Source organism: Xenopus laevis, chromosome 9_10L (genome assembly GCF_017654675.1).
Source record: "Xenopus laevis strain J_2021 chromosome 9_10L, Xenopus_laevis_v10.1, whole genome shotgun sequence".
NCBI lineage: Eukaryota > Metazoa > Chordata > Amphibia > Anura > Pipidae > Xenopus > Xenopus laevis.
Genome location: NC_054387.1, coordinates 132,812,431 through 132,837,863, shown reverse-complemented (window position 1 = coordinate 132,837,863; position 25,433 = coordinate 132,812,431). Strand labels below are relative to the sequence as shown.

General features: G+C 42.0%; 1 protein-coding gene across 1 annotated transcript in view; it reads left to right on the top strand.

The window, feature by feature from the left end:
* Nucleotides 1-25,208, top strand: part of LOC108703950 (syntaxin-1B) — a 34,396-nt gene extending 9,188 nt beyond the window's left edge. The window contains exons 2-10 of the mRNA XM_018240262.2: nt 11,552-11,626; nt 13,557-13,656; nt 14,495-14,569; nt 14,716-14,789; nt 16,569-16,677; nt 16,843-16,916; nt 17,286-17,423; nt 17,516-17,626; nt 21,047-25,208. Coding sequence (XP_018095751.1) covers nt 11,552-11,626; nt 13,557-13,656; nt 14,495-14,569; nt 14,716-14,789; nt 16,569-16,677; nt 16,843-16,916; nt 17,286-17,423; nt 17,516-17,626; nt 21,047-21,127 — 837 coding nt within the window. The 3' untranslated portion in view covers nt 21,128-25,208. The remainder of the gene's footprint in view (nt 1-11,551; nt 11,627-13,556; nt 13,657-14,494; nt 14,570-14,715; nt 14,790-16,568; nt 16,678-16,842; nt 16,917-17,285; nt 17,424-17,515; nt 17,627-21,046) is intronic.
* Nucleotides 25,209-25,433: the final 225 nt, after the last annotated feature.

The following is a 25,433-nucleotide window of genomic DNA, read 5'->3' as shown; positions in this document are numbered from 1 at the left end:
GATAAGCTTAAATGTCTATAAATGTGATGAAGGCTGTGTATAAAGGGCAAGTACTTCTGCTGCACTTGGTTCCGGAGACCTAGAATCTGATAGCAAAACCGTCAGTCAGCGTTACCCACTGAGTCTGAGCCCAGAATGGAATGGAGCACGCGCCATCCCCATATTCTCTCCCGTATAACCCAGTTACTTGTATAGATCTCATGTATTAATGATGAGATACACCTTGCAAGCCTACATAAGCAAGTCATGTTCCCATGGTGCCTCTCTCACCCACCCTGCCTCCAACGTCACTCGGGATGAAAGCAATGCTAAACTGAAACTACCAGTTGATCAGGTGTGGGGGTGTGCAATTTATTTTTATTTCATTTATTGATAAAACGTGATCTTTGAGAACCTTTGAATGACCTCTGTATTGCATTGTGGGACATTGGTTAACCTTGCCCTTATCAACCATGGTTGCATTTTATTGCTGTCCCCATGTTTTATCATCTCTCATCATAACCCTGCCTGTTTCTTATTGGTTCGAAGAGCATATTCTGAGGGGGCATTTATTTCCAGGGGCCGTTATTTCCAGGAACCCCCTATTCCTTTCTGTATAGGCAATTGCTGATCCTGAAACATCAGATTACCCTCACTGTGCCATCAGCATTTGATCAGCTCTGGATTAGGTCATCGACAGAAGCTGATGACATCATCTGTGATGCAGCACAACATGGCTGCAGTATTGACTTGGATTTCAGCCGTCCAAGGTTGAATATCAGTGCTTCAGCTGCTTTATGTTCATTTATATATTTATTACAAGCCGGCTGTCACTACAGCAAGGAAAGATCATTCTTTATCTGGCCTATTATTAGCCCATAGGATGGAGTCATTGGTGCAAGATATAAATAGTGGAACCTCCATCTAACTTTCAGTTGTTTAGCTCTTTGCAGTTAACTGTTTAGAAATATGTATCGGGATGTTCTGCTAGTGATATATGAGGGTGCAAGGGACTGTTAGAATGTAAGTAGCAGCCAATCAATATTATTACTGATATAATACAGTAGTATGCAGTGTCAGACTAGGCTTACTAAGGGCCAACACGGAGCCTGACTTCCAGGGCCCATTCTAAAAACCATCTGAATTCAAATGCAAACAATGTTATTAGTGGAACATGGTTCTGTGATGGAAAGAGAAGTTGATGGGAATTGGCCTACAACTGGGCCCACTGGGATATTCCATGGTATTCCATCAGACCAATCTGACCCTGGTTATGTATATTTATTATAGGGGGCAAGATAGATACATGGGTGATTATGTCTAAAGGGAATAATGTCCCGTTGACTTCTCTTGGGTGCCTGAGCCTGCCATTTCATAGTTTTCTACTCCAGTCCCAATCACAATCTGTGGGCATTTCCAACTACTGGTATACTACAACTAGTAATACCCCTTTATCAACTACACTAATCAAAGGACAACTGCACCTTCCTAGGTTTTATGTTTCTGTTTTTGGGCTACCTTATTCTTTATAAAGAATGCGTTAAGATGAACATAAAGTGTATTTAAAAATCTTTGCCCGTCCAGACGGTCAAATTGTGCTGGACATTTAGTTTGGGCCCTATAGGTATGCCTTGGTTGAGGACAACATCAATGGGCCAATGCATTCCTCAGCCAATGGGAATTTTAAACCTGCATGATAGATATCAGGCCTATTTTTGTAGGCCTTCCTGAAAGCCCATATACAGGCAAATTAAAAGAAAATTCGGTCAGGAGGGGCAGTTGGCAGTTTTAAGTGTATGATAAGTTTTAAGACAAAGTCAAATAATCTCACGTTTTTCATTAGACATATTGATGGACATTGTCTAACAGGAGGTCTTAAGATGGCCATAGATGTTGAGATTTTTAAAAGATCAGACCCTCATCGTGAGACCACGATTTTCTTGGAACGATCGTACGATCGAATTTACCATCAACTAAAAAGACCAATTTGGCAGGAAAACAAAGGGGAGCTGCCTGCTTGGACCTGCAAACATAGATACATTGCACTGGGACCCACAAAGATTTTTTGACCTGGCCGATCAATTTCCTGACAGATGTCGGCCGTAAAATCGTAAGATGTACGATCGTTTGAATCCCACTAACCGCACGATAATTTCGAAGGATTGTCGGACTTCCCTAAAATCGGTCGTTCGGCAAGAAGAATCGTCACGTCAATGGGGAGCTTTAGTCAAGCCTGTAGCTGTACAACTATTTTTTTTTTTATACCCGTACCCCTATCGCACTTTGTTAGGGAAGGGAAATACACACAGTAAAGGATAGTTCCTTATAATATATAAGTCATGGCTTTGGATATCAGAGAATGTTGGTGGATTGGTGGTTGGTGTCAGAAACAGTTTGGAGGTTCATCTTGGTGCCTTGTGAGAAGTCAGATGTAGGTGACAAATATGGTGCCTTAGAAGCTTCTCTCGAGGTTAAATGTGATAGCTATTGACAAGGCAGCTGCTGCAGATACTCTTTAGGGACCACAGGGACTGCTTCATATAAAGTCGTCAGAGCTTGACCTCTTGACTTCTCCTGTCAACCAGTGTCAGGCTTTTATAAATATGCAATAGCTTTAATCTGTGCTCTTGATATAACATGTCCCTTCAGTATAGCCAATAAATGGGGCATCATGAAACCATCTATGTGCCAGAAATGAAAGCAATGTTTATTGACCGTTGGTCACGTAAGGAGTTAATCATAATGAGAGGTCACATGGGTGCCCAAGTGTTTGCAGTGCACATAGTGTCATTCCATTGATTATTGATCGGCTGTGGTTTATAGTGATCAGAATATTAAATTCACCAGCTGCCAATGGCGGAAGACAGGCACTTGGATATTGATCAGTACTTGGTGTGGGGGTTCTGGTTATTAACACTGCATTAGTCAAGGCTTTAGTGGCTTCTCAACCTCTTGCTATTGATTAAAAAACATTGGGTGGGGCACTTGGTTCTCCTTTTGATGGGATTACAAAGAGGAGCCGTAAAGTGGCTGAGATAGAGGCAGCTCCCTGTTCTTACAGTAACAATGTACCCTTGTCATCTACCCCAGCAGCCGGGTCCTTCTTTTATGTTCAGTTTCTACTTAGCTAGTATTGATATTATACTATCCCTCTCCTCCTCTACCTCTTTCTATTTTCCCTACCCATTATTAACTTCTCGTCACTTCCATACTTACTTTATTCCCTACTCCTTCCCTTGTTTCCATTCAATATTTTGGGTCTTGTGTCTTCTCTACCTTCCATCTCACATAGGACCTTGTCTCTTTCCTTATACCCATTCATTCCTTCTTCCAATAAAGCCCTACTCATTCTCTTAATCCATTGTTCTACCCTACATTTTTTCCTGCTTTCACCTTTTTCTTCTCCTTACCATTATTCCTTCTTTTCTTCTATTATACTTTGATGAATACATCTTACTTCCTTCAATGCTGCCACTCCAATACTTCTTTTTATTTCTTCTTTCCCTTCACCAGCTCTTCCTTTGTTCTTAATATTTATATTTTTTTCTTCTCGTCCTCTTCCTTACATCTGATCTTCCTTCATCATTTTCTACCTCCTTATTTCCTTTCTTCCTTGCCTCTACCTGCCATTCTTGCTTCATTCCTACCTCTCTTTCACACTCGTTTCCCTTCTTCCCTTTCTGCCACCCTCCATGATTTTTACATTCATTTCATTGCCAGTTTTCTTGCACTTGCCCCTTCATTCCACCCTTGATTCTCTGATTTCCTTCTCTCGTCTAACCCCTTCTAACCCTTTTTTCCACCTCATTCCAGTCCTTCTTTCCTTGCACTATACCTCCTGTAATTCTTTTCTGCTTCCTTAATTTATTTATTCTTCCCCCTTTTATGGTTCCCATTTCAAGTTTAATAAGTATAATCACTATTGTTTCTCAGAATCAAATGCTTTAGTCCTAACTGAGCATACTCTCTGACTCAAAGCTTTCCAGCAGATAATATATTGTAGGAGTATAGGTGGCCAGGTTACTGACTGTCATCCCTGACCTGTAGCTTTCCAGCAGCTATTGTATCATACTCTAACTCCTTGTCTGCAACAGACTATAATAGTGCAGAAAAGAAATCGGTGACCAGACGTACTGAGCATGCTCCCTGGTATCAGTGACCAGACGTACTGAGCATGCTCCCTGGTATCGGTGACCAGACGTACTGAGCATGCTCCCTGGTATCGGTGACCAGACGTACTGAGCATGCTCCCTGGTATCAGTGACCAGACGTACTGAGCATGCTCCCTGGTATCAGTGACCAGACGTACTGAGCATGCTCCCTGGTATCGGTGACCAGATGTACTGAACATGCTCCCTGGTATCGGTGACCAGATGTACTGAGCATGCTCCCTGGCTTGAAGCTTTCCAGCAACTAATCTATTAAATCATAGGAGCTGATCTGTAACTGATTAGAATTAATCGTAAGAGAAATGCCAGCAATTAATCTATTTAATTCTAAGAGTTTAGTCAGTGACTAGGCTGACTCAGCTGCTACTGGGAAACAGGAGAAATTGAACAAAACGATGTGTGGTGTTCTGTTTGAAGGCAGTGCACCTTTACTTTTATTCCTTTCTAATTTTATTCCCCCACTCTTCTGTTTCTATTTCTTTTTCTTTCCATTCTGCCCTTTAACAAATTTATAATAATTTTGATTAATTCGGTGCAAGTTCAGCCTCATTATATTACCACCCTCCTGGCATGTGTTATCAGGCAGGGGAGATACCAATGAGCACTTTATCCTGAGTAGTCAGGCCTTTAACGTTTGCAGAAGCCTGAAATATGACTTTAATATTAATAAATTAATTGACAAAAGGGATAGAAGGGTCTGCTGGGACTTGAAATAAGATCATTTGCATAATCAGGTAGACTTCTTATACGTCACATGATCTGGTTCAGCCACAAAAGGTGAGTTGCTAGGGATTGGCTATTATAGTGATACTGCAGGACAGGTGCATGCTGGGATTTGTAGCTTGATTGCTGTTGAAGTGCTGCTGGTATGCAAATGTCAGCTCTGTAATAAGACATTCATCCATAATTGGTGGCCCTGAGCTTGTGGCTACCATTAGGATTGTGTTGTAGTTCAGCTCCAGCTGATGATGAATTAGTAACCCCCTTCCAGTGTTCCAGCGCTGGCTGTGAGCTGAAGATCAGCCTTGCCGAGACGTATAGCTTGCTGCAGTGCTGTAACAGAATGCAGATAGATGGGACACAGGCATAGGGTAGAGAAAAGCAATGCAAAGGATGAAGATGATAGCGTTGAAGTGATAGCTCTAAAAGCTTCCGAAGATTCATTGGGAAGCTGTGCATTGACTGTGCAATTGGTCACGGTGCTGTGCATGTAACTGCTATGGCTTATCATTTTAATGGCTCTTTGTTCTGCTGCCTGGGAGTTTTGTACAGAAGCAGGTGGGTTTAGATTAGCAAGAAGCAGACTCTATTCCCAGGAGATCTCCCCAGGTCTCTTTGTTGTGGTGCAGCCACATCCAGGGATGGATTTTATGTAATTAAAGGCAATCTCCTAATGTCACTTAATTAGGGACACGCTTTTTTACCTTTTCAGCCGGCATATTTTGGCGCCCACTCCCATAAACGGAATAAGCACAACATCTTTTCACCCTATGCACAACGCTATAAACACTACACCCGGTAACAGGCATTCCTGGAATAACCATTGTGACATCATCACGGATATTGAGGGGCTAGTGAATATATCCAACCGGTTATGTATTTGATGTATAAGTTCCATATTTCACTTCTTGCCATTCTAATACGATCGTATATGACTTAATCCTAGCTGATGATGTCACTGCGGGTGCCTTAGCGATGCCTGCTCATGGTGGGTATCAAGGCAAAATTGTATGTACTTGACAGTAAGGAGTATCTCCCACCACTTACATGTAAGAGTGCATATTATTAGGGGGGCAAGCTGATTTATATGCACTGGGCCATATCTGCATTCTGGGTTTAGCAGTGATTCCTGTGCTGTTGTGTTATATAGAGCTGAAACAGAGTTTCAAGCAACATAATCTTCATGCATGATGCATGCCATTATTTGCAGGACGAGCTCTCCATTAATGTAGCCCCATTAGGGAGGGGGCTGTGGAGGTATATGAAATATTAAATACGTCCGGATGTGCCTAGTAAACGATGGAAACATTAAGTGTCACAGGACTAGAAGCCGGTATAGAATTGCATTGTGCCCTGATCTCTGTGGTTATAATTCCTAGCATGCCTGTGATGTCACTAGCACCAATGACATCACTCCCTTTCTGAAATATAGATCAGGGCGGGGCAAAGATGGCAGAAAAAGAGCTAACAATGCAGAAGGAGCTAAATAATTTATTGGGTTCTGAGATTGCTCTCTTTCCAATTACATTAAACCCTTGGCTCTGGTGTTTTAGTCATTCTCAGTTGTGATATATATATATATATATATGTGTGACAGCCGCACTTTTCCGTTTCACTAGCCGGCGAGAGCTTGGCACCATGTAGCATTAAGAATCAAAATGCTAATTTCAGCAAAAGCTCTCAGGATTTTAATAGACGAGCGACCACGTTAATATTTGCTGTACAAGCTCAGGCCGGACGCCTTCCAGCCAAGGTTTCTTCGTCAGCCAGTTTGCACACGTTGCGTTGGTTTTCAGCGGATATTCCAGATGGGGGGCGGGGGGTGATTTCTTCATTTGGCAAGGTCATACAGTGTCCTTCTGTCGTCAGCCTGGGTCAGAACTTCACCGCAAATGGGTTATTTTTCCCATAGATTCAGCAGTGTGGAACGTAACCAGATTAGCCTGGAGCAGTCATATTAGTCAGGTCAAATAACTGTAATAGAAAGAAAGCCCAGAGCAGCATTAAATGTATCTTTTTATTACTGTTTAAACTCACCCTTTCATTACGCAAGCTTCTAATCCGTATAAAACAGGTCAATCAGGTGCTCAAGTCAGCAAGATGTGGGCTCAATGGTACCCTGTACTTTCACTTACCCTATGGCGGACATTAAGGACAGGACTGGAATGCCCCCACCGACATTGCACCCTGTGCTTCATGCCAAATTGTTTATTCAGTGAGTGGTGCTGAGCACAGCCAGACAGAAGTGCTCCCGAAGGAGCCCTATTGGGGTGTGCTTTTGCACTTCTGTCTTAGTAAATGGCCCTTTAAGCCTTTAAAAGGATCCTGTCATTGGAAAACATGTTTTTTTCAAAACGCATCAGTTAATAGTGCTGCTCCAGCAGAAATCTGCACTGAAATCCATTTCTCAAAAGAGCAAACTGATTTTTTTATATTCAATTTTGAAATCTGACATGGGGCTAGACATTTTGTCAATTTCCCAGCTGCCCCCAGTCATGTGACTTGTGCCTGCACTTTAGGAGAGAAATGCTTTCTGGCAGGCTGCTGTTTTTCCTTCTCAATGTAACTGAATGTGTCTCAGTGGGACATGGGTTTTTACTATTGAATGTTGTTCTTAGATCTGCCAGACAGCTGTTATCTTGTGTTAGGGAGCTGCTATCTGGTTACCTTCCCATTGTTCTTTTGTTTGGCTGCTGGGGAGGGGAAAAGAGAGGGGGTGATATCACTCCAACTTGCAGTACAGCAGTAAAGAGTGATTGAAGTTTATCAGAGCACAAGTCACATGACCAGGGGCAGCTGGGAAATTGACAATATGTCTAGTCCCATGTCAGATTTCAAAATTGAATATAAAAAAAATCTGTTTACTCTTTTGAGAAATGGATTTCAGTGCAGAATTCTGCTGGAGCAGCACTATTAACTGATTCATTTTGAAACATTTTTTTTTTCCCATGACAGTATCCCTTTAAGTAAACCACTTATATCTGCTCATGCCTTGTTGCTGCTCCTATTAGAGTTGCCACTTAGCATTCTAGTTCTTTTTTGGCAACAGGTTAGTTCCTCTAAGCTGGTTACACCAAAGGAAAAGGCATCACGATAGGCATTTATACCCTACTGATGTGTTATATAGCTAATGTACAGATATTGCTGAGGATGTCCAAAATCCAATATCAGAATCAATAAAAGTCAGTCATACGGATTATAGCGTTTCACTGAATTTGCTGAGCGGTAGCCTCTCCATACAGTGGTGTCTCGCAGTTTCGTTCCCATTGCTCCACTGATTTGGCCTCCTACATCCAGATTTTTAGTGCACCTCTTCAGATTGTGCCTTTACCTAGATATCCACTGGTTCCATAATCCTTTTTATCTCTTGCCAAAGCCTGCCTTTAATCAGGTCTGATAATCCAGTAACAAATAAAATAGGTCTGGGGCATAGCCTTGCAGGTTGGCCTCACTAATTGGATGTCTTCTTCGTGTAGAAGCCAAAGTCCCTTCCACAAGACTTGTTGCGATGGACCATTTAAGGAATGAGTGATGAGTCAAGTTTACTGAATCCGACCTCTGCTCTTTTGAAATGGATCCATAGTTGCAAATCAAAAGAGATTTGGATGTTAGTAACTCTAGAAATAACCCAGTGCAGTGGGTCAATGTTGGAATTACTGTGGGAGACCAACGTCAATGCAATTGTAAATGAAGTCCACGTTAATGGGATGATTGGGGATGCATTTAAAAAAAGAGCAGCGTGTATTATGGATCACTGGTGGCTTGCGTGCCGTATTAGTGTTGTATATGTAATAACCTGGTCATTTTAGAAAACTCTACCAGCATGGAATGACATGTCTCTGGGTCTTATTTCATACAAACAGTAGAAAGTTTTGGGTAAATGTTCCCATAAAATAGAAGAATTTATTGACATTCGATTACCTATTTGGTGATTGCATCTTAAATTTTTAGATTGATCAGAATTGGCCGAACCTGTATAACATTAGATAACGGTATAGCTTTATAAAAGCCCCATCTTATGCTCTGGGGGTTGAGCCCCATCGAGTTTTTTGCTTCCTAGCATAGTGTTTCCAGATGTGTCGTATCTAAATAACATTCTGCATAGTAGAGAGAGGTGACCATGCCCTCTATGATTCATGTTTAATGGGATTAATAAGGTGTCAGTGAGTCATGTGCATTGGCGTGAGTGAAGCCATTGATGGTAGGAATGAATCGGACTGATTCTGCACATACACAGAGATATTATCGTGGCAGGGGCTCCTGCAGTGAAAGCGGACGTTGCCTTTGTTCCACCCCCCAGTGACTGCCTCCTGCCTACCCTTCTGATTATAGCTTATACAAGCCGATGCATATTAAATGCCTACTTACTGTACTCTTACAGCATTTTTCCTCCCTCATCTAGAATGGCTCATCAAGACCCCTCCCTTACTCTGTAGAACCTGTTTTCATTATGTCGATCGTCCTGTGGCACCCTAATCACCTGGAAACTAAATGCCGCTAGACCCCATCTCTCTTGACAGTTGACCCTTAAGATGGCCGTAGAGGCAAAGATCTGATCGTACAAATCAAGGATTCGTATGATTTTCGGAACGTGTGTGGAGAGTGCCGTCATTTTTCGTCCGGCGGAGATCGGTCGTTTGGTCCATCGGACAGGTTAAAAAATTTCTGTCGGCTGGCGATAATATCTCTGCGTGTATTGCCGATCGTACGATTTTCAGTCGCTAGCTTTTGTCGGACATAACTTTAGTGCGATTGCTGTCAGGGGCAGAACATCGGCTGATCTGTTCTTTTTCTACTTTATTTGATCTAAATGGTTAGTGGCGGGTCGGGAGATGGGGAAGTCCGATCGTTCGAGGATTTGAACGATCGGATCTTTGCATCTATGGCCAGCTTTAGGGGCACAGTGTTAAAAAACAGAGTTCAGATTCACCACAAGGTATCATTGCATAAAGACATCAATTTAATGGATTACGTGAGCAGGGTAAAATAACAACGTCATATCGGGACTTCAGACGGCATAAAACCTTCATAAATTTGCCAGTTAAGCAGCTTTGTACACTGTTTTTTCCCAGCAATATTTGATACACAACATAATAAACGGGCCCTTAATGTGTTAAGGTGGCCGTACATAAGATCCACTCATTTGGCAACATTGATCTTCCCCCCCCCCCCATATGCCACCTAAAATGGGTGATATCGGGCTAATGTAATTGTTTGGCCCTAGGGTCAAATGTGTGGATTACAACAACAGTACAACAAAATGAGCTGTTGGATCGGGGGCCATATCAATGAGCCAATGATGTCCTTGATCTGATGTGAATATAAAACCTGCCCTATGGATATTTGGACGATTTTCGGGCCAGGTATTGTTTGGGTGGGCCCATCGGAGGGCCCCATACAGAAGCAGATAAACTGTAGGGCCTGAATTGGGAGCTTAAATCTGCATGTGTATGGCCACCTTTAGATATTTCCAAGGGCGTGTGTAGGCCTGGCGGCATTTATGGTGATCAAGCCCTGGCTGTTGGATAACTAGTCTGTATGAGGGCCAACAAGCAATGGCTAATGTGCATTGTCATTATGTGTTTGTGAAAAAGCTCAGCAACCGAGAGTTTATGGGGCCTAATAAGTTTTTGCTGTGGGGTTAAGTAAAGTTCTAGATATATTATTGTATTGCAGCTGTAGATTTGGCCCCATGTAAGCATGCTTCATCTCTATGTTTTTCATGGGGCTGCTAGCCTCAGAGGAGAAGTCGTGGCCCACAAATGGTCGGCTAGCATAAATTGCATTGGAATAGTGACGTCAGGGATGGCCTTGGTCGTCTTGATATTGCTGATCTACAGCAGAAGTGGGAGTTGTAATTCTGCGACAGCCCAAGGGTAGCAAGCTGACACATCTCCATTTCAAGTGCTTTATAACTTGACTTCTGTTCTAGTGAACCCTGAGCGGGATCTTGGTTTGGCCCTGTTTGATACAGACTGTTTCAGACCGACTGTTTGGGCTGAGCCCTTTCTATTGCCATAACCTTTCCCCTCATGCCTCCTTGCACAGATCTGCTGTAAATTTGCCTTCTGTAATTCCCTAGTGTTGTCTGTTATCTGCCATCTCCCTTGTCTGCCAGTGGGGAGGTTTGTGTTACACACTCACTGTTTCTCTGTGACCTTGTGGGTCTGCCTGTGGCCTGTGTCCTGTGCTGTGTCAGCAGGTCTGGATTCTATCGAAATCTCCCTGGGTGTCTTTGTGCCATTAGATTTAACCCATTCTGCACCGCTGGTACCTTTGTGTGTTCCTGGCAGTAAGCTTGATATGTTGAGAAGATACATGTGGAGAACAGAGCTTATTAAATATATTCATATACCCTCCCTGTTTATCTCCAACCACAGTATTGGGAACCAATCAGCAGGTAGCATTTACCGGTCACCTGTTTAAAATGTAAAATTCTTGTTGGTTGCTACTCTTGGGCTATAGATTACTCCACTGGTGGCTAGTACGGACACCCAGCTGCCTTCTGCTTCCTGGTCATGACTTTGCTACCCGTATGTTATAACCTATAGTACAGAACCTCCCTTCCACATTGTGTGTTTGCCCTCACTCTGCCTGTACCGTGTCTCTTCTTCTCTCTGTGATCTTATTCACTCTCCAATTCAATCTCTCTGCTGTTACTGACTCTCACCCTCCCTCCCCAGGCTAAAGACAGCGACGATGATGAGGAGATTGTGCAGGTGGACCGGGACCATTTTATGGACGAATTCTTTGAGCAGGTGAGATATGCTCAGCCCATTTAATGAAAGGAGGGAATTTACTATTGTGTCCCTTTTACTCTTCCTGACTGAATGAACACTGACCCAGAGTTATAGACAACCAAACAATTCAACTGCTTCCGTTTTTTTAAATGTAGAATTATATTGAGATAAAAATGACTCCCTTTATGGATAAATGCTAAAGCAAACTGTATTGGTTGAGGTTGTTGGGTCTGACCACGGTCACTGACATCTTTAAACAGTTCACCAACCCAACAGCAATGAAAATACCTCTCCCCCTCCACTTATAAACGAGTCCAGGCAAACGGACTCAGACATCCAGACATTTCCATGGCTGAAGAAGCAGGATAACAAGGGGGATTAAATCATGGAAAATAAAAGATCAAGATGAGTAAATCCAGAAATCATGATGATAACTGAAAAGAACATCACAAACAATAGCGAGGGCTTCTCCGTCCACTCATTAGGCAATCTTGAGTCCTATGTCCCATGGGTGAAGCTGATCCTATCAATTGTGGGGCCCAATTGGGACCATGTTGGTGGGGCCCCTAGACAAAGTGTTGCTGGCTACTGACACACCAAGTATTTAGGAAAATGAGGACATACAGGCACAAAATAGAAAGGAAAGGGGCAGACAAGGTAAGAGAGTGAGAGGGATGAAATAGGGGCACATAATAGGGGCACACAGGGTAAGAGAGAGAGGGAGGAAATAGGAGAGTGGACTGGGCCAATTAGTTTGGGGCAGGCTGGGCTGATTCAGCTTGGGAGCAGGCTTGGTTGGATTGGGGGCAGGCAGGGCCTATCAAAGTTGGAGGAAAGCTGGGCCTATGAGAGTTGGGGGCAGGCTAGACCTATGGAGTTGGGGGATAGGCTGGCTTATCAGAGTTGGGGGTGGGCTGGACTCTCAAAGTTGGGGGCAGGCCAGGCAGCATCATGTGCTGAGGGAAATATTATCTGTGCTGCCCTGTGGTGCGGGGCCCCCAGAGGTGCGGGCCCAATTGGTCCAATAGGCCTAAGGCCGGCCCTGGGTGAAGGCCGAAATCAGTGGGGGACACCATAGATGTTTGCATGCAAACCCCATCTTTGCAGCAATACCTAGCTTGCCAAATATGATAAGGGAATGACGTCTGCAAAAACAGCTTGGTCCTCTCGTATTTCTCTCTCATTGCTCTCTGTTTCGAATGACATCCAAAGCAGTTGCAATAGAGCGTGTGATAAGAGCATTGCAGCAACCAGATCACTGTTTTGTTTTTACCAGAACTACCTAGCCTTCCCTCCCTTGTAATACGAAGATTATGCTTATTTATATAAACTAAACTTACCGGTGCAGGGCAACAGTACATTATGTTTTGATTACTTTAAACCATTTAATTTTTTTGTTTTTACCATTAAATAGAGATAGTGAGTTCTGTGTAAACAAACCACACTTCCCTTGTCCAGCTGCTTCCTGTATTTCAGGCTTAAATGTTAAGAGGAGAAGGGTTTACAGGGGATTCAATTGTAGGGCGTAATTTTATTGACTGCCTTGTCCTCCACCAGCAATTCGTATGAACACCCAGAAAGTCGGAAAATAAATACTTTCCATTCCACTGGTTGCCCTGTTTAGCGCAAGAAATTAAAAAAAAAGATATCTTTTAATTACAGTAATTAGCAATAAGTATAAGCCCAATAAATTGAACTTATGTTGAACAAGGAGGTGTATTGCCCTATTATGCCATGTGTTAAGTGAACTAATGGAGTAGAGCTTTTTTGAGCTTTTATCTTTTATTTTGGGGAGACGTTTCCATCATTGAAGGTAGCTGTGATAGTTCATTTGATGCTGTACCGCTGCTCACCTCTTTTAGCCAATGGCCATGTCCCCTCTAGGGCGACAGTTACCAAATCTGAGTTGTGCTTCAAATCCTCTGAAGAGTAATATCTATTTCCACAGGTGGAAGAGATCCGGGGCTGTATTGAGAAGCTGTCAGAAGATGTGGAGCAGGTGAAGAAGCAGCACAGTGCTATCCTAGCTGCACCAAACCCTGATGAGAGTGAGTGGGGAACACTGTTAAAGCATGGGGAAGACAGGAGAGAGATGGGAATGTAAAGTAGAGATTGTGCATGGAGGTCCAAATGAGAGACTGCAGTCTATATAGTGTGAACGACAAGGAGATGTACCGTATATACTTGAGTATAAGCCGAGTTTTTCAGCCCCCAAAATATGCTGAAAAACTCTACCTCGTCTTATACTCGGGTTAAGCGCAAAAACAGTCGCCCGCGTCTAAGAATAGTCGCTGGCACCTAAGAATAGTCGCTGGCGTCCAAGAATAGTCTCCAAGAATATTCACCGGCGTCCAAGAATGGTCGCCGGCATCCAAAAACGAGACGCCGGCACCTCCAATGGGAGCAGAAACCCTCAATTTTTTGATTGAAACTTACCAGAAGCTGCTGCATTTCTCACCCTAGGCTTATACTCAAGTCAATAAGCTTTCCCAGTTTTTGGAGGTAAAATTAGGTACCTTGGCTTATACTCGGGACGGCTTATACTCGAGTATATACGGTAGGTGGGAAGAGATTTGTTTGTAATTGGGTGACATTATGGGGACATTTTAACCATGGGTTTGGCTTATCTTTAGTCCATTTGCTTGGTCTTACTTTATTTTTTCTAGAATATCTGGTGACGTCCATGGGTGCCTACATGGGGTCATTCAATACAAGCCATAATCATCTGGCATAGGTTGAACATAGATACGTTTCTTTTCTAAAGCTCACCTTGCTATCAGCATTTAACCTGCCACTTCTTATAATCTCCCTCTCAGTCCCTTCTTTTCCACTACATGATCTCCTTTTTTGTATTCTATTCCATTTGTCCCTCCTTTGATCCTGTAGAAACCAAGCAGGAGCTGGAGGATCTTACTGCCGACATCAAGAAAACGGCCAACAAAGTTCGCTCCAAGTTGAAAGGTCAGTTCCATTAAGATCAAAATGGGGTGGGGCTGAATGGTGAGCTGTGTTTATTTATTCTGGCTTTTAGGATCTCCTCGGGCCACAGTAAATGTAAATGTAGGGTATATGCTAGTAATGCTATTAAACATTTATTCCTCCTTCAGCAATTGAACAAAGCATTGAGCAGGAGGAGGGATTGAATCGTTCTTCAGCTGATCTGCGTATCCGAAAAACCCAGGTAAGTGGCACCCAGGCTCTTTAGTATCTCCACTCTCATGCCTTCATAAATATCATATCTCTATGTTGTGCCCGTATCCCAAATTCCCACCAGAACATAACAATCTTTGCTTCTCACACATTGGGCCAGATTCAATTCAGTGAGAAAATTTATCTCATTGTTAATCACGTGAAAAGTCATGGACGAGATTCAGTTTTCAGGTTCCAATTTTTTCTCATAGACTTCAATAGAGATTTCACTTGAAAAACCATGAGATAACTTTTTCTAAAATGAATGGCATCTCTAATTGGATCTCGTTCAAGAGTTTTCTCGAGATAAACCTTTTTCTCACTGAATTGAATCTGGCCCATCATCTCCTGCATTTACCTCCTATTGCATTGATAATCTCTAGGGATTGGCGAATTTTTTCGACCTTGTTTCACCAAAAAAATTATGCCCATAGACTTGTATGGCAGCCTGCGTCAAAAAAAAAGATGCGCAACAAAAAATTTTTGCCGCCCATAGACTTTAATGGGCGTCTGCGACATTTTGCCAGCGGCGAATTTTTGGCAAAATAAAACGGGTCAAATTCGCCCATCCCTAATAATCTCTTCTATAATGTAAGCTTTTCAGAGAAGCCACCTTCTCCCAGCTATTACTTGGATCTGTCATTACTATTTTGAACATGCTTGATCCTTATTTTACAACTCTGCAAAATGTCTCCACTAGGGATGCACCGAATCCACTATTTTGGAACCCCCGAATCAAGATTTGGCCGAATACCGAACCGAATCCGACTCCTAATTTGTATATGCAAATTAGGATTCGGTTCAGCCGGGCAGAAGGATTCATCCGAATCCTGCTAAAAAAGGCCGAATCCTGGCCAAATCCCAAACCGAATCCTTGATTCGGTGCAACCCTAGTCTCCACCTTCACTATGTCCACTGCATCATTTTCCTCACTTTTAATCACTCTCTGAGAGTCTCCAATTATTTTTTTCCCTTCTCTACCAAAACTCTATTGCTCACACTGTTCCTTACTAAAGGTAGCCATAAACGCACTAATTTTCGTACAATATTCGGTGCATGTATGGCAAGAGACAAGCTAACCGATATCGGCAGAAGACTTGCATATATAGACTTTCGATTGGCCCAGGCAGAAAATTTTGATTGGGTGCCTTTGAAGGCATCACTCACTGTTATTGCTGAATCATCAGATACAGGTAGAATTCTGTTGTTTCTACCTGTATATCTGACAATTCAGCTCTACACGCGTGTATTAAACGAACAATCTTTTACAAGAAAGATCGTAATTGTTACGTCTATGGTCACCTTTACCTTAACCATCACCTACCGTTGCTAAGTAATCCCTTATAACTTCTACTCTCTTTTTTACCACTCTCGTCTCACTGGTATGTCCTTTCCTAGCTTGCCAAATTGCTCCCTTCTCAGTCATACCATCATCATTCCTACTTATCTACCACTCCATGATAACCAGTAGCCTTTTCTCTCAATCAGTTCTTGAGTATGTCTACCCTACAGTCATTGCTCATTATTCTCTCATTATTCCTTCCGATAACTATCTAATATGCATTGTGCAATCATATTTAATGATCTATTCTGATTGGCTACAGTTATACTTTCCTAATATGCTTAAATAATTCTAATTGATTTTCACTCCTTCAATCTACTGCAACTACTATTTGATCCCTATCCTTTTCATGCAATATCCTTTTAATCTGTATTCATAATTCCTTGTTACTTGTTCTTCATTTTGAAACTGGTTTCTTTCACTTCCCAGCATTCTACTCTGTCCCGCAAGTTTGTGGAGGTGATGACAGAATACAATGCAACGCAATCCAAGTACAGGGATCGCTGCAAGGACCGCATCCAGAGACAGCTGGAGATCAGTAAGTTCACCATAGTTGTCCTAGTCTGGGGGAATTGGGATAAGATCAACGAGATCCCGCCAGTGTCAATCTGAAGGCCCAATGTAGAATTTTAGGCAACTATACTAGGCTTATCACCAAGCTTAAAAGTTTCAACACTGACATATCTCCTTTTGCATCACACAGCTGGAAGAACAACAACCAATGAAGAACTTGAGGACATGTTGGAGAGTGGAAAGCTGGCAATATTCACAGATGATGTGTGTAATGGGGTGATGGAGTTGGCGGTTGCTTCTTAGGGGGGTTTAGAGCTCTGAATTGCCATTTGTTTGTCATCTCTAGTCCTCCAAAACATACTACAGTCCACTGTGAAGAGCACTGCGTTTCTGTAACCCAATCACAAAGCATCTCACATTTCCCACCTGCACTTCTACCCCAAGCCTATGTGCAACCCTTGCCACATAGAGCCCTACATTGTCAGCCAACCACAGATGGTTTCACCTTCCTCATCCTACAACACAGATGCTTTCTCCCTCAACCTTCCATAAAAGCCTGTGTATTGCCATGCCGAAACAGCAAGCAAGGAACACATATATTTATATCATGTTTGTGTTCTGTGCCACTTGCAGATCAAGATGGATTCCCAGATGACCAAACAAGCTCTAAATGAGATAGAGACAAGACACAATGAGATCATTAAACTGGAGAACAGTATCCGGGAACTGCACGACATGTTTGTAGATATGGCCATGCTGGTGGAAAGCCAGGTGAGTAACTGATGTTGTGCACATAGTAGACCTGTGGGGGGCTATTAGTTTAGATTCCCTTCTCAAACCCATTTTTCTCTATTCTCTTCCAGGGGGAGATGATCGACCGAATTGAGTACAACGTGGAACACTCTGTGGATTATGTGGAAAGAGCAGTGTCTGATACGAAGAAAGCTGTTAAATATCAGAGCAAAGCGCGAAGGGTGAGTATCTGCACCTCACATCTTATAGGCCACATAACAGGCAGACAGTGAGAGAGATGCAAGCAATATGAACAGAAAGTGCAATATACCCTTTACACTTATGGTGCTTGCTGGCAAGAGAGCACATTAGCAAGTTGTTGATAAGTTAAGGGTGCTGGGTGTTGTAGATGATCAACTACTGGTTATTTGTCTGGGCAAGACCTACTAATTGATAACCCAACCAGCAAAAAAGTCCATTAGGAACAACACCATTAAAATCTTTAGAACTAGACCCATTGTGGATGTCCACATTAAATGCACTAGCTGTGTGTGTGTCTTCTGGGGCTTTTACTAGAGATGTCGCGAACTGTTCGCCGGCGAACTTGTTCGCTCGAACATCGGGTGTTCGCGCTCGCCGGAAGTTCGCGAACGTCGCGCGACGTTCGCCATTTTGGGTTCGCCATTGTTGGCGCTTTTTTTTGCCCTCTCACCCCAGACCAGCAGGTACATGGCAGCCAATCAGGAAGCTCTCCCCTGGACCACTCCCCTTCCCTATAAAAACCGAAGCCCTGCAGCGTTTTTTCACTCTGCCTGTGTGTGCTGAAGAGATAGTGTAGGGAGAGAGCTGCTGCCTGTTAGTGATTTCAGGGACAGTTGAAAGTTTGCTGGCTAGTAATCGTTTTGATACTGCTCTGTTATTGGAGGGACAGAAGTCTGCAGGGGTTTGAGGACATTTAAGCTTAGGTAGCTTTGCTGGCTAGTAATCTACCTTCTACTGCAGTGCTCTGTATGTAGCTGCAGTGGGCAGCTGTCCTGCTTCTGATCTCATCTGCTGACTGCTGCAATAACAGTAGTCCTTGTAAGGACTGCTTTTATTTATTTTTTTGTTGTTTTACTACTACTACTACTACTGCTACTATAAGAGCCCAGTGCTATTAGTCTAGCAGTGTTGGGGAGTGGGACTGGTGTGCTAATCTGCTGCTCCTAGAAGTTCAGCAGCACCAACTTTAATTTTTTTTTTTTAATATTCATTTTTTTTTTATTTTACTACCGCTGTAGTAGTGTATAAGTTGACCTTTTAGGCATTATTTGCCCTGTAGGCATTATTTGCACACTGTTTTCTTCAACCCGCCATCTAGCTGTGTGACCTTGTTCACATTCTGTCTAAATATCCATAATATTACCGTCTCCAGAAAAAACACCGGAGTGACTTTTTTCAAGCAGCCATAATATATTTTACGTAATCCGTATCCACCGCTGTAGTAGTGTATACGTTGACCTTGTAGGCATTATTTGCACAGTGTTTTCTTCAACCCGCCATCTAGCTGTGTGAGCTTGTTCACATTTTGTCTAAATATTGATAATATTATCGTCTCTAGAAAAACCACTTGAGTTACTTTTTTTCAAGCAGCATTCATATATTTTACGTAATCCGTATCCACCGCTGTAGTAGTGTATACGTTGACCTTGTAGGCATTATTTGCACACTGTTTTCTTCAACCCGCCATCTAGCTGTGTGACCTTGTTCACATTCTGTCTAAATATCCATAATATTACCGTCTCCAGAAAAAACACCGGAGTGACTTTTTTCAAGCAGCCATAATATATTTTACGTAATCCGTATCCACCGCTGTAGTAGTGTATACGTTGACCTTGTAGGCATTGTTTGCCCAGTTTTTTTGGCCGCAGCCACTGAAGCACAGAGGCCAGAAAAAATATGCCATATAAATGCTGAAAATAGTCATTTTTTGCCATACGTTGACTCAACGTATATGGCAAAAAATTACTATTTTCAGCATTTATATGGCATATTTTTTCTGGCAACTGTGCTTCAGTGGCTGCGACCAAAAAAACTGGGCAAACAATGCCTACAAGGTCAACGTATGGCAAAAAATGACTATTTTCAGCATTTATATGGCATATTTTTTCTGGCAACTGTGCTTCAGTGGCTGCAACCAAAAAAACTGGGCAAACAATGTCTACAAGGTCAACGTATGGCGAAAAATTACTATTTTCAGCATTTATATGGCATATTTTTTATGGCAACTGTGCTTCAGTGGCTGCGTCCAAAAAAACTGGGCAAACAATGCCTACAAGGTCAACGTATGGCAGTTGTTTAAAGAGAACAGTAGATTACTAGCCAGCAAAGCTACCTAAGCTAAAATGTCCCTCAAATCCCTGCAGACTTCTGTCCCTCCAATACAGAGCAGTATCAAGCAGATTACTAGCCAGCAAACTTACTATCATCTGTCCCTGAAATCACTAACAGCTCTCCCCCTACACTATCTCTTCCAAGCACACACAGGCAGATTTTTCAGATACATTTTTGCCCTTGATCCCCCTCTGGCATGCCACTGTCCAGGTCGTTGCACCCTTTAAACAACTTTAAAATCATTTTTCTGGCCAGAAATGTCTTTTCTAGATGTTAAAGTTCGCCTTCCCATTGAAGTCTATGGGGTTCGCGAACCGTTCGCGAACCGCTCGCATTTTTGCGCAAGTTCGCGAATATGTTCGCGAACTTTTTTTCCGACGTTCGCTACATCCCTAGCTTTTACTGGCTTAACCTAAAACATTTTATTACAGCTGATGTCTACTATATATATAGCCCTTTGGTTTTAGCACATGGACCCTATAACTCTGGTTCATTCTCTTTTCATATGACAATAGAACATTTGTGGGTCCAGCATGTCCTACATCTATTCCATGTAAAAGAAAATCTAGTCATTAAATTCCCTGTGATGAGCAGGAACAGAGTGATGTCTCATATCCATCTATTGCTAGAGAGTTACTGTGGATATGAAAGGATTAATATCTGCAAACACCATGTCTAGAATGTGGTGGAAGTTCTTCATTGGCTAACCAGATTTGTAACTAGAAGTATATCCCTGAAAATGGACATCATAACCAACAACAGGATAGTGTATCTTTTCTATTGGATGACTAGTGAGAGATAAGTCCTTTAGTTGCTTTGTAGAACATGGCATCTATTTTAGCTCACCCTATTATTAGGAACAGTATGGTATTTCATGTTTATTAGCTAACTAACTTTCTGTCTATATCAATATCAGTTCACTATGGACTCAAAACCTACGGTCTACAAGAGTTTGGTGTCATGTCTCCATTAGCTAACTAGACAGAGAAATGATCATTTGTTAGTTTATAAATCACATCATCAATATACCTATGGATTCAATATGTTATATCAGTTATGTATATGATTAAGTATTTGTATATTGTTGACATTTCTTTATAACGCTTGTTCTTCTTTCTTTTTTTTCCTCTCTCCTTGATTCCTGCCCTTTCATCTTTCTCTCTGGCATTCCCTCCTGCACATACATTTTCCTTTTTCTCTTCTCCCAACATTCTTCCCTCACCTGTTTCCCGTCTCTTCTTTTTTTCTTGTCTCCCCTGCTTCGCTGACGATGCTTTTGGGGTATGTAGAAGAAGATTATGATAATAATCTGTTGTGTAGTACTCGGTGTAGTCTTGGCTTCCTCTATCGGAGGGACCCTGGGACTCTGAAAGAATCAAATGCACAGATTCAGATAAAGGAAAGAAAGGAAAACAAGAAAATATTCAATTAAAAATACAAAAAAATTAAATAAAAAAAGAAATCACAAAATTTACATGGCAAGTATTGGAAGCACAGCTTGGAAAGGCTTTCAGTGTGTCAGCCCATTTCGCCTCTGCGGTTTTCACGCAGGAATTAGGTTACCATCAGCTAATTCAAGCCCAGGGGGTGTTCTTTGCCCTGATGGAGTGAATTAAACCCACTGCTGCTTCGCAAAAGCGGGTTACCTGACGTGAACCTAAAGCCAAAGCTTCATCTGTCACCCACAGCTCCTGGGGCGAAAAAGGGTGCAAAATTCCCAAATCCTTGTTTTATTTCTGTGTCTGTTTTCTTTTTACAAATTTGTTTTTCATTTGTTAAGGTTAAAAAAAAAGAAAACAAAAAAGTGTATTTGACGTTGCTGGACGTTTTCCACAGGGACCCCCGGACTGATGGTGGTGGCGGAGGGTCCGGCCTGGCGCTTTACTTTGTCTTTTATCTTGACTGGTGGCTGAGTGTGTTTCTGTTACCTGCCAAAGTCTTGTGTGTGTGTGTTTTCTCGCTTGAATTCCTCCGGTTTCAGTCAGGGGATTAAGGTTGGGGGAGAGAAGCTGGCGTGTGTGCTCATTCTATGTCAGAGGAAGAATGTGCAGAGCAAATGGATGCTAGAGAAGAAGGGCACTGAACAAAAAAGCATCTGTTGGCTATCCCTGTTGTGTCCTTGAACTGTGTCATGGCTGCTGTGTATCTGGTGGGGCAGGGAAATGACTACATGCTCATCAACGTCTTTCTTCAGTTTCTTCTCTGAAATAATATCAGCATTTACCATTTTTCTTTATCTCTTTCAGAAAAACCATAGTCCTAACCTAATAACTTCACCCTTCTATTGATCCTTGTAATCTCACCCTATAAAACCCCTCCCTACCACAACTTCATCTGATGCCTTGAGTCTTCCCCATAACTCTTCAAATTGCTGCTGATAAACCTACCAACTCTGCCTATTACTCTAAATAACCCAACCTTAAGAAGTTCTGGTGGTTCATAAAACCTACACCCTACTGCTCCTCTATTTTCCTTAGAAGTCAAAATAATAACCCTTCCATTCCAATCTCCCATTGGTCCATATAACCTATTGTTCCTACTCTTTTTCCATCATCCTCTACTATATATTACATTTTCAGCTTTCCTTCTAAATCATGAATCTTTTTTTTAACTAAAGTTTAGATTGTGATACCAAAGTTTTCACTCATTTACTTCCTCCATCATGACTCTTCTGTGCCCACCTTATGAATGATAAGATGTGAGCCTTTTAAAAGACTATGAAATATAAGGAGGAAATAGAAGAGTTAGCACTTGACTGTGGGATGATGTTTAACTTGCAGAACATTCCGTCGGTGCAGAGCCAGCACCATTTATAGGTGTGGTCTCTACTCATACAGCAATAAAGCACTCCGACCAGACTGTTGAGCATGGGCCATAAAGCCAGATGGGGTGGGAGAGCTGGCCATATGTTATTCTATTTTGTTTACAATTTTTAGTTAGACCCAAGGTGAGAGTGTGTGGAATATGTAGGATTAATATGCAAAATGAAGGATGATGGTACCCGTGCTGCGTGAAGGGAAGGTATGGTAGTGGTATACCATGAATGCAGAGTAGATGAGGAGGAGTTGATAGTTGTAGTTTAACTGGTATGTATGCAGGTGCATGGTTTCATTTACTGAATGTATGCTAGGTATGTATGGTAACATAGGTATAAAGATGAAGGTAAGTTCATTGTAAGATATTGGTGTGTAGATAGAAATGAGTGGGAGATATAATACTAGAAGTGTAGCTGGCATTAAGTGGCTGATAAAATGTTGAGTGAGCAGATACAGTTTAATGTTGTATATAATTATGGATGAGTAGATAGCGCTGAGTGGTTGATAAAATGTTGGGTGAGCAGACACAGTTGACTGCGGATATAATTTTGGATTTTGGGTGAGCAGAATGAGTTGACTTGAGTGTATCGACAAGGCTCAGTGGTATACAGAAAGTAAAATATTGGGATGAATAGATGAGTTTAATGGTCTCCAGAAGGTTGGCTTGGCACAAAGAGTCAGTGGTGTATATAATATTGGTCCGTGGTATAGTCAAGGAAATGGGGTCCCGAGTGACGGTGTATATAATATTGGCTGTATCAAATGGAGATGAGGACTATATACAGTATGAGTATGGATATCAGGATTGTGTACAGAGCTGAGTGGTATAATTCTGATGTCAAGAGTGTGTGTGTGCAGATGTAAATGAGTGGTGCAGGAACTATCTGGTAGGCATATGGCAGAATGTTGTGTGTCTAGACTGAGATTAAAGATTAACTGTGCATAGAAATGCTAATTATTTCAAATGTTATTTATAAAATGAAGATGATATTTATATAGAAGTCCATATTAAAACAATCCAGGATTGACACAGAATGAATATATACTAAGGGTGCATGGCAGCAAAAGACAACGGTGTTTGGTTTGTGTGTTTGTGTGACTGCATGGAGGTAGGCAATAGAATAAGCACAGAATTGTGTGTGAAGTACAAAGGTGGGGTCGGTGAAGAGTTTATTAACCTCATTTCCTGCCTAACAGGAACTCACTCCGTATGCAAGTAAAAGTGGAAAGCACACGTTGGCACCTCCACCTTTCCCTGACTTAGTCTGTCCACTCGTCTCTCTCTGTCGCCTCTTGCATGATTATGAACTGTCTCTGTGGATATTTCTAGTCTCTGTTGTCCTGAAAAGTTAACATTTTTCACCTGGGGCAGGGGGAGGAAGGGACAGGCAGTTGTTTGCGTGCATGCAAAAACAAGAACTCTGGCCAAAAAGATACTTGTCAAAGGGCGGCCATTTTGAATTGAACCTGTCGAAAGAAAAGCCTATGTCAATAAAGCCTCAGTGTGTTGTACATATTAAGTGACATGTCGAATAATCAAGTGTTTTTTTCCTTTGGAAGTCATTCCGCAGCCTCGTTGAATGTGTTATGTCAGACGTAGAATAGTCGATTATGTCATAAAATCAAAATGGCTGCTTCATCAAAGAATGAAGAGGTGTTTCACTGTAACTATGCAGACTCCATTGTTTAACTCAAGGATACATTTGAGAAGTGGCTTAATCTGCCTTCACCTTTAAGAATGTACCTCTGAATTTCACGTATGAATTACTTTAAAGAAATAAAACAAGTTATTGACTGAATAGTGTCATACGTTTAGTAGAACCAAGCCTGTCGTGGAATGTGAACTCTACTTTGGACGCCAACAGCCCCACTGAGTCAAGTCTTCTTGTGTTCCCCAGAGGCAAATTCATATTCTGTATTTATTTCTATGTATTTATTCGTGGAATTAGATGGATTCTAGAACTTTAATTCGTGTAGCCTTTAGTTTTTGCTTGTGGTTGTTAAGGTATCGGAGCCTGAAATAGAGTTTACAAATTAAGACCAATGTACTAGGACGGGGCACGGGACTTTTCCAAAGATTCCTACAATGCAACTGAGTTCCTTTCTCAATCAAGGAGCTAAAGGTGCTTACCTGGGGACTTCTAAGAGATCATAAAAGCCTTTACAAGGAAGTTGCCTGTAGAAGACAGGTTTCAAAATGGTCGCCCTCACCAGCCATATTGTGTGAATGTCCCTGATTCCATTGTGCGTGTGTGTGTGTGTTGTGCCTCAGGTTCCCCAGTGTCTTAACTGGCTTCCACGTCTTTGGATTTTGCTGTAATGTTTTCTCTGTTAGCGGCCTTGAAATTTGCATGTTTGTTTAATTCGAGTGTCTCCGGTTGTGAGGATTGTTCAATACGAAACAAGTTTTAAAGGGGGGGGGGTCATAGAGAGAGGGAGCGACAGAACTGGGTACAGAACAAAATGTTGGAGTTGATATTATGGAAATTACCTAGAGCCAATGAGCAAATTTTGACCAATGCGGGGGAGGGGGATAGATAGAGATATCAGGGAAACATATCTGGGGATTTATATAAATATATATTCAATATTAGGGTTTATAATTTATTTTTTCTTGCTCAAATACACAACAGCATAGTAAAATAGTTTAAAGGGATTCCTTCTCTGCATATTTTCTTGGTCACGTGACCAGGAGCTGCTATGTCCTCAGTAGAATAGGTCATGTTTTTAGATCCACTAGGTGGCAGTATTCCATGGAGGACACTGTTCAAGTGAAAAACCTATGACACCTATGTATTAATAATGATATTTAGAGAAGGATTGATCAGCGCTCACAGTATTATACACAATTAAACGTATG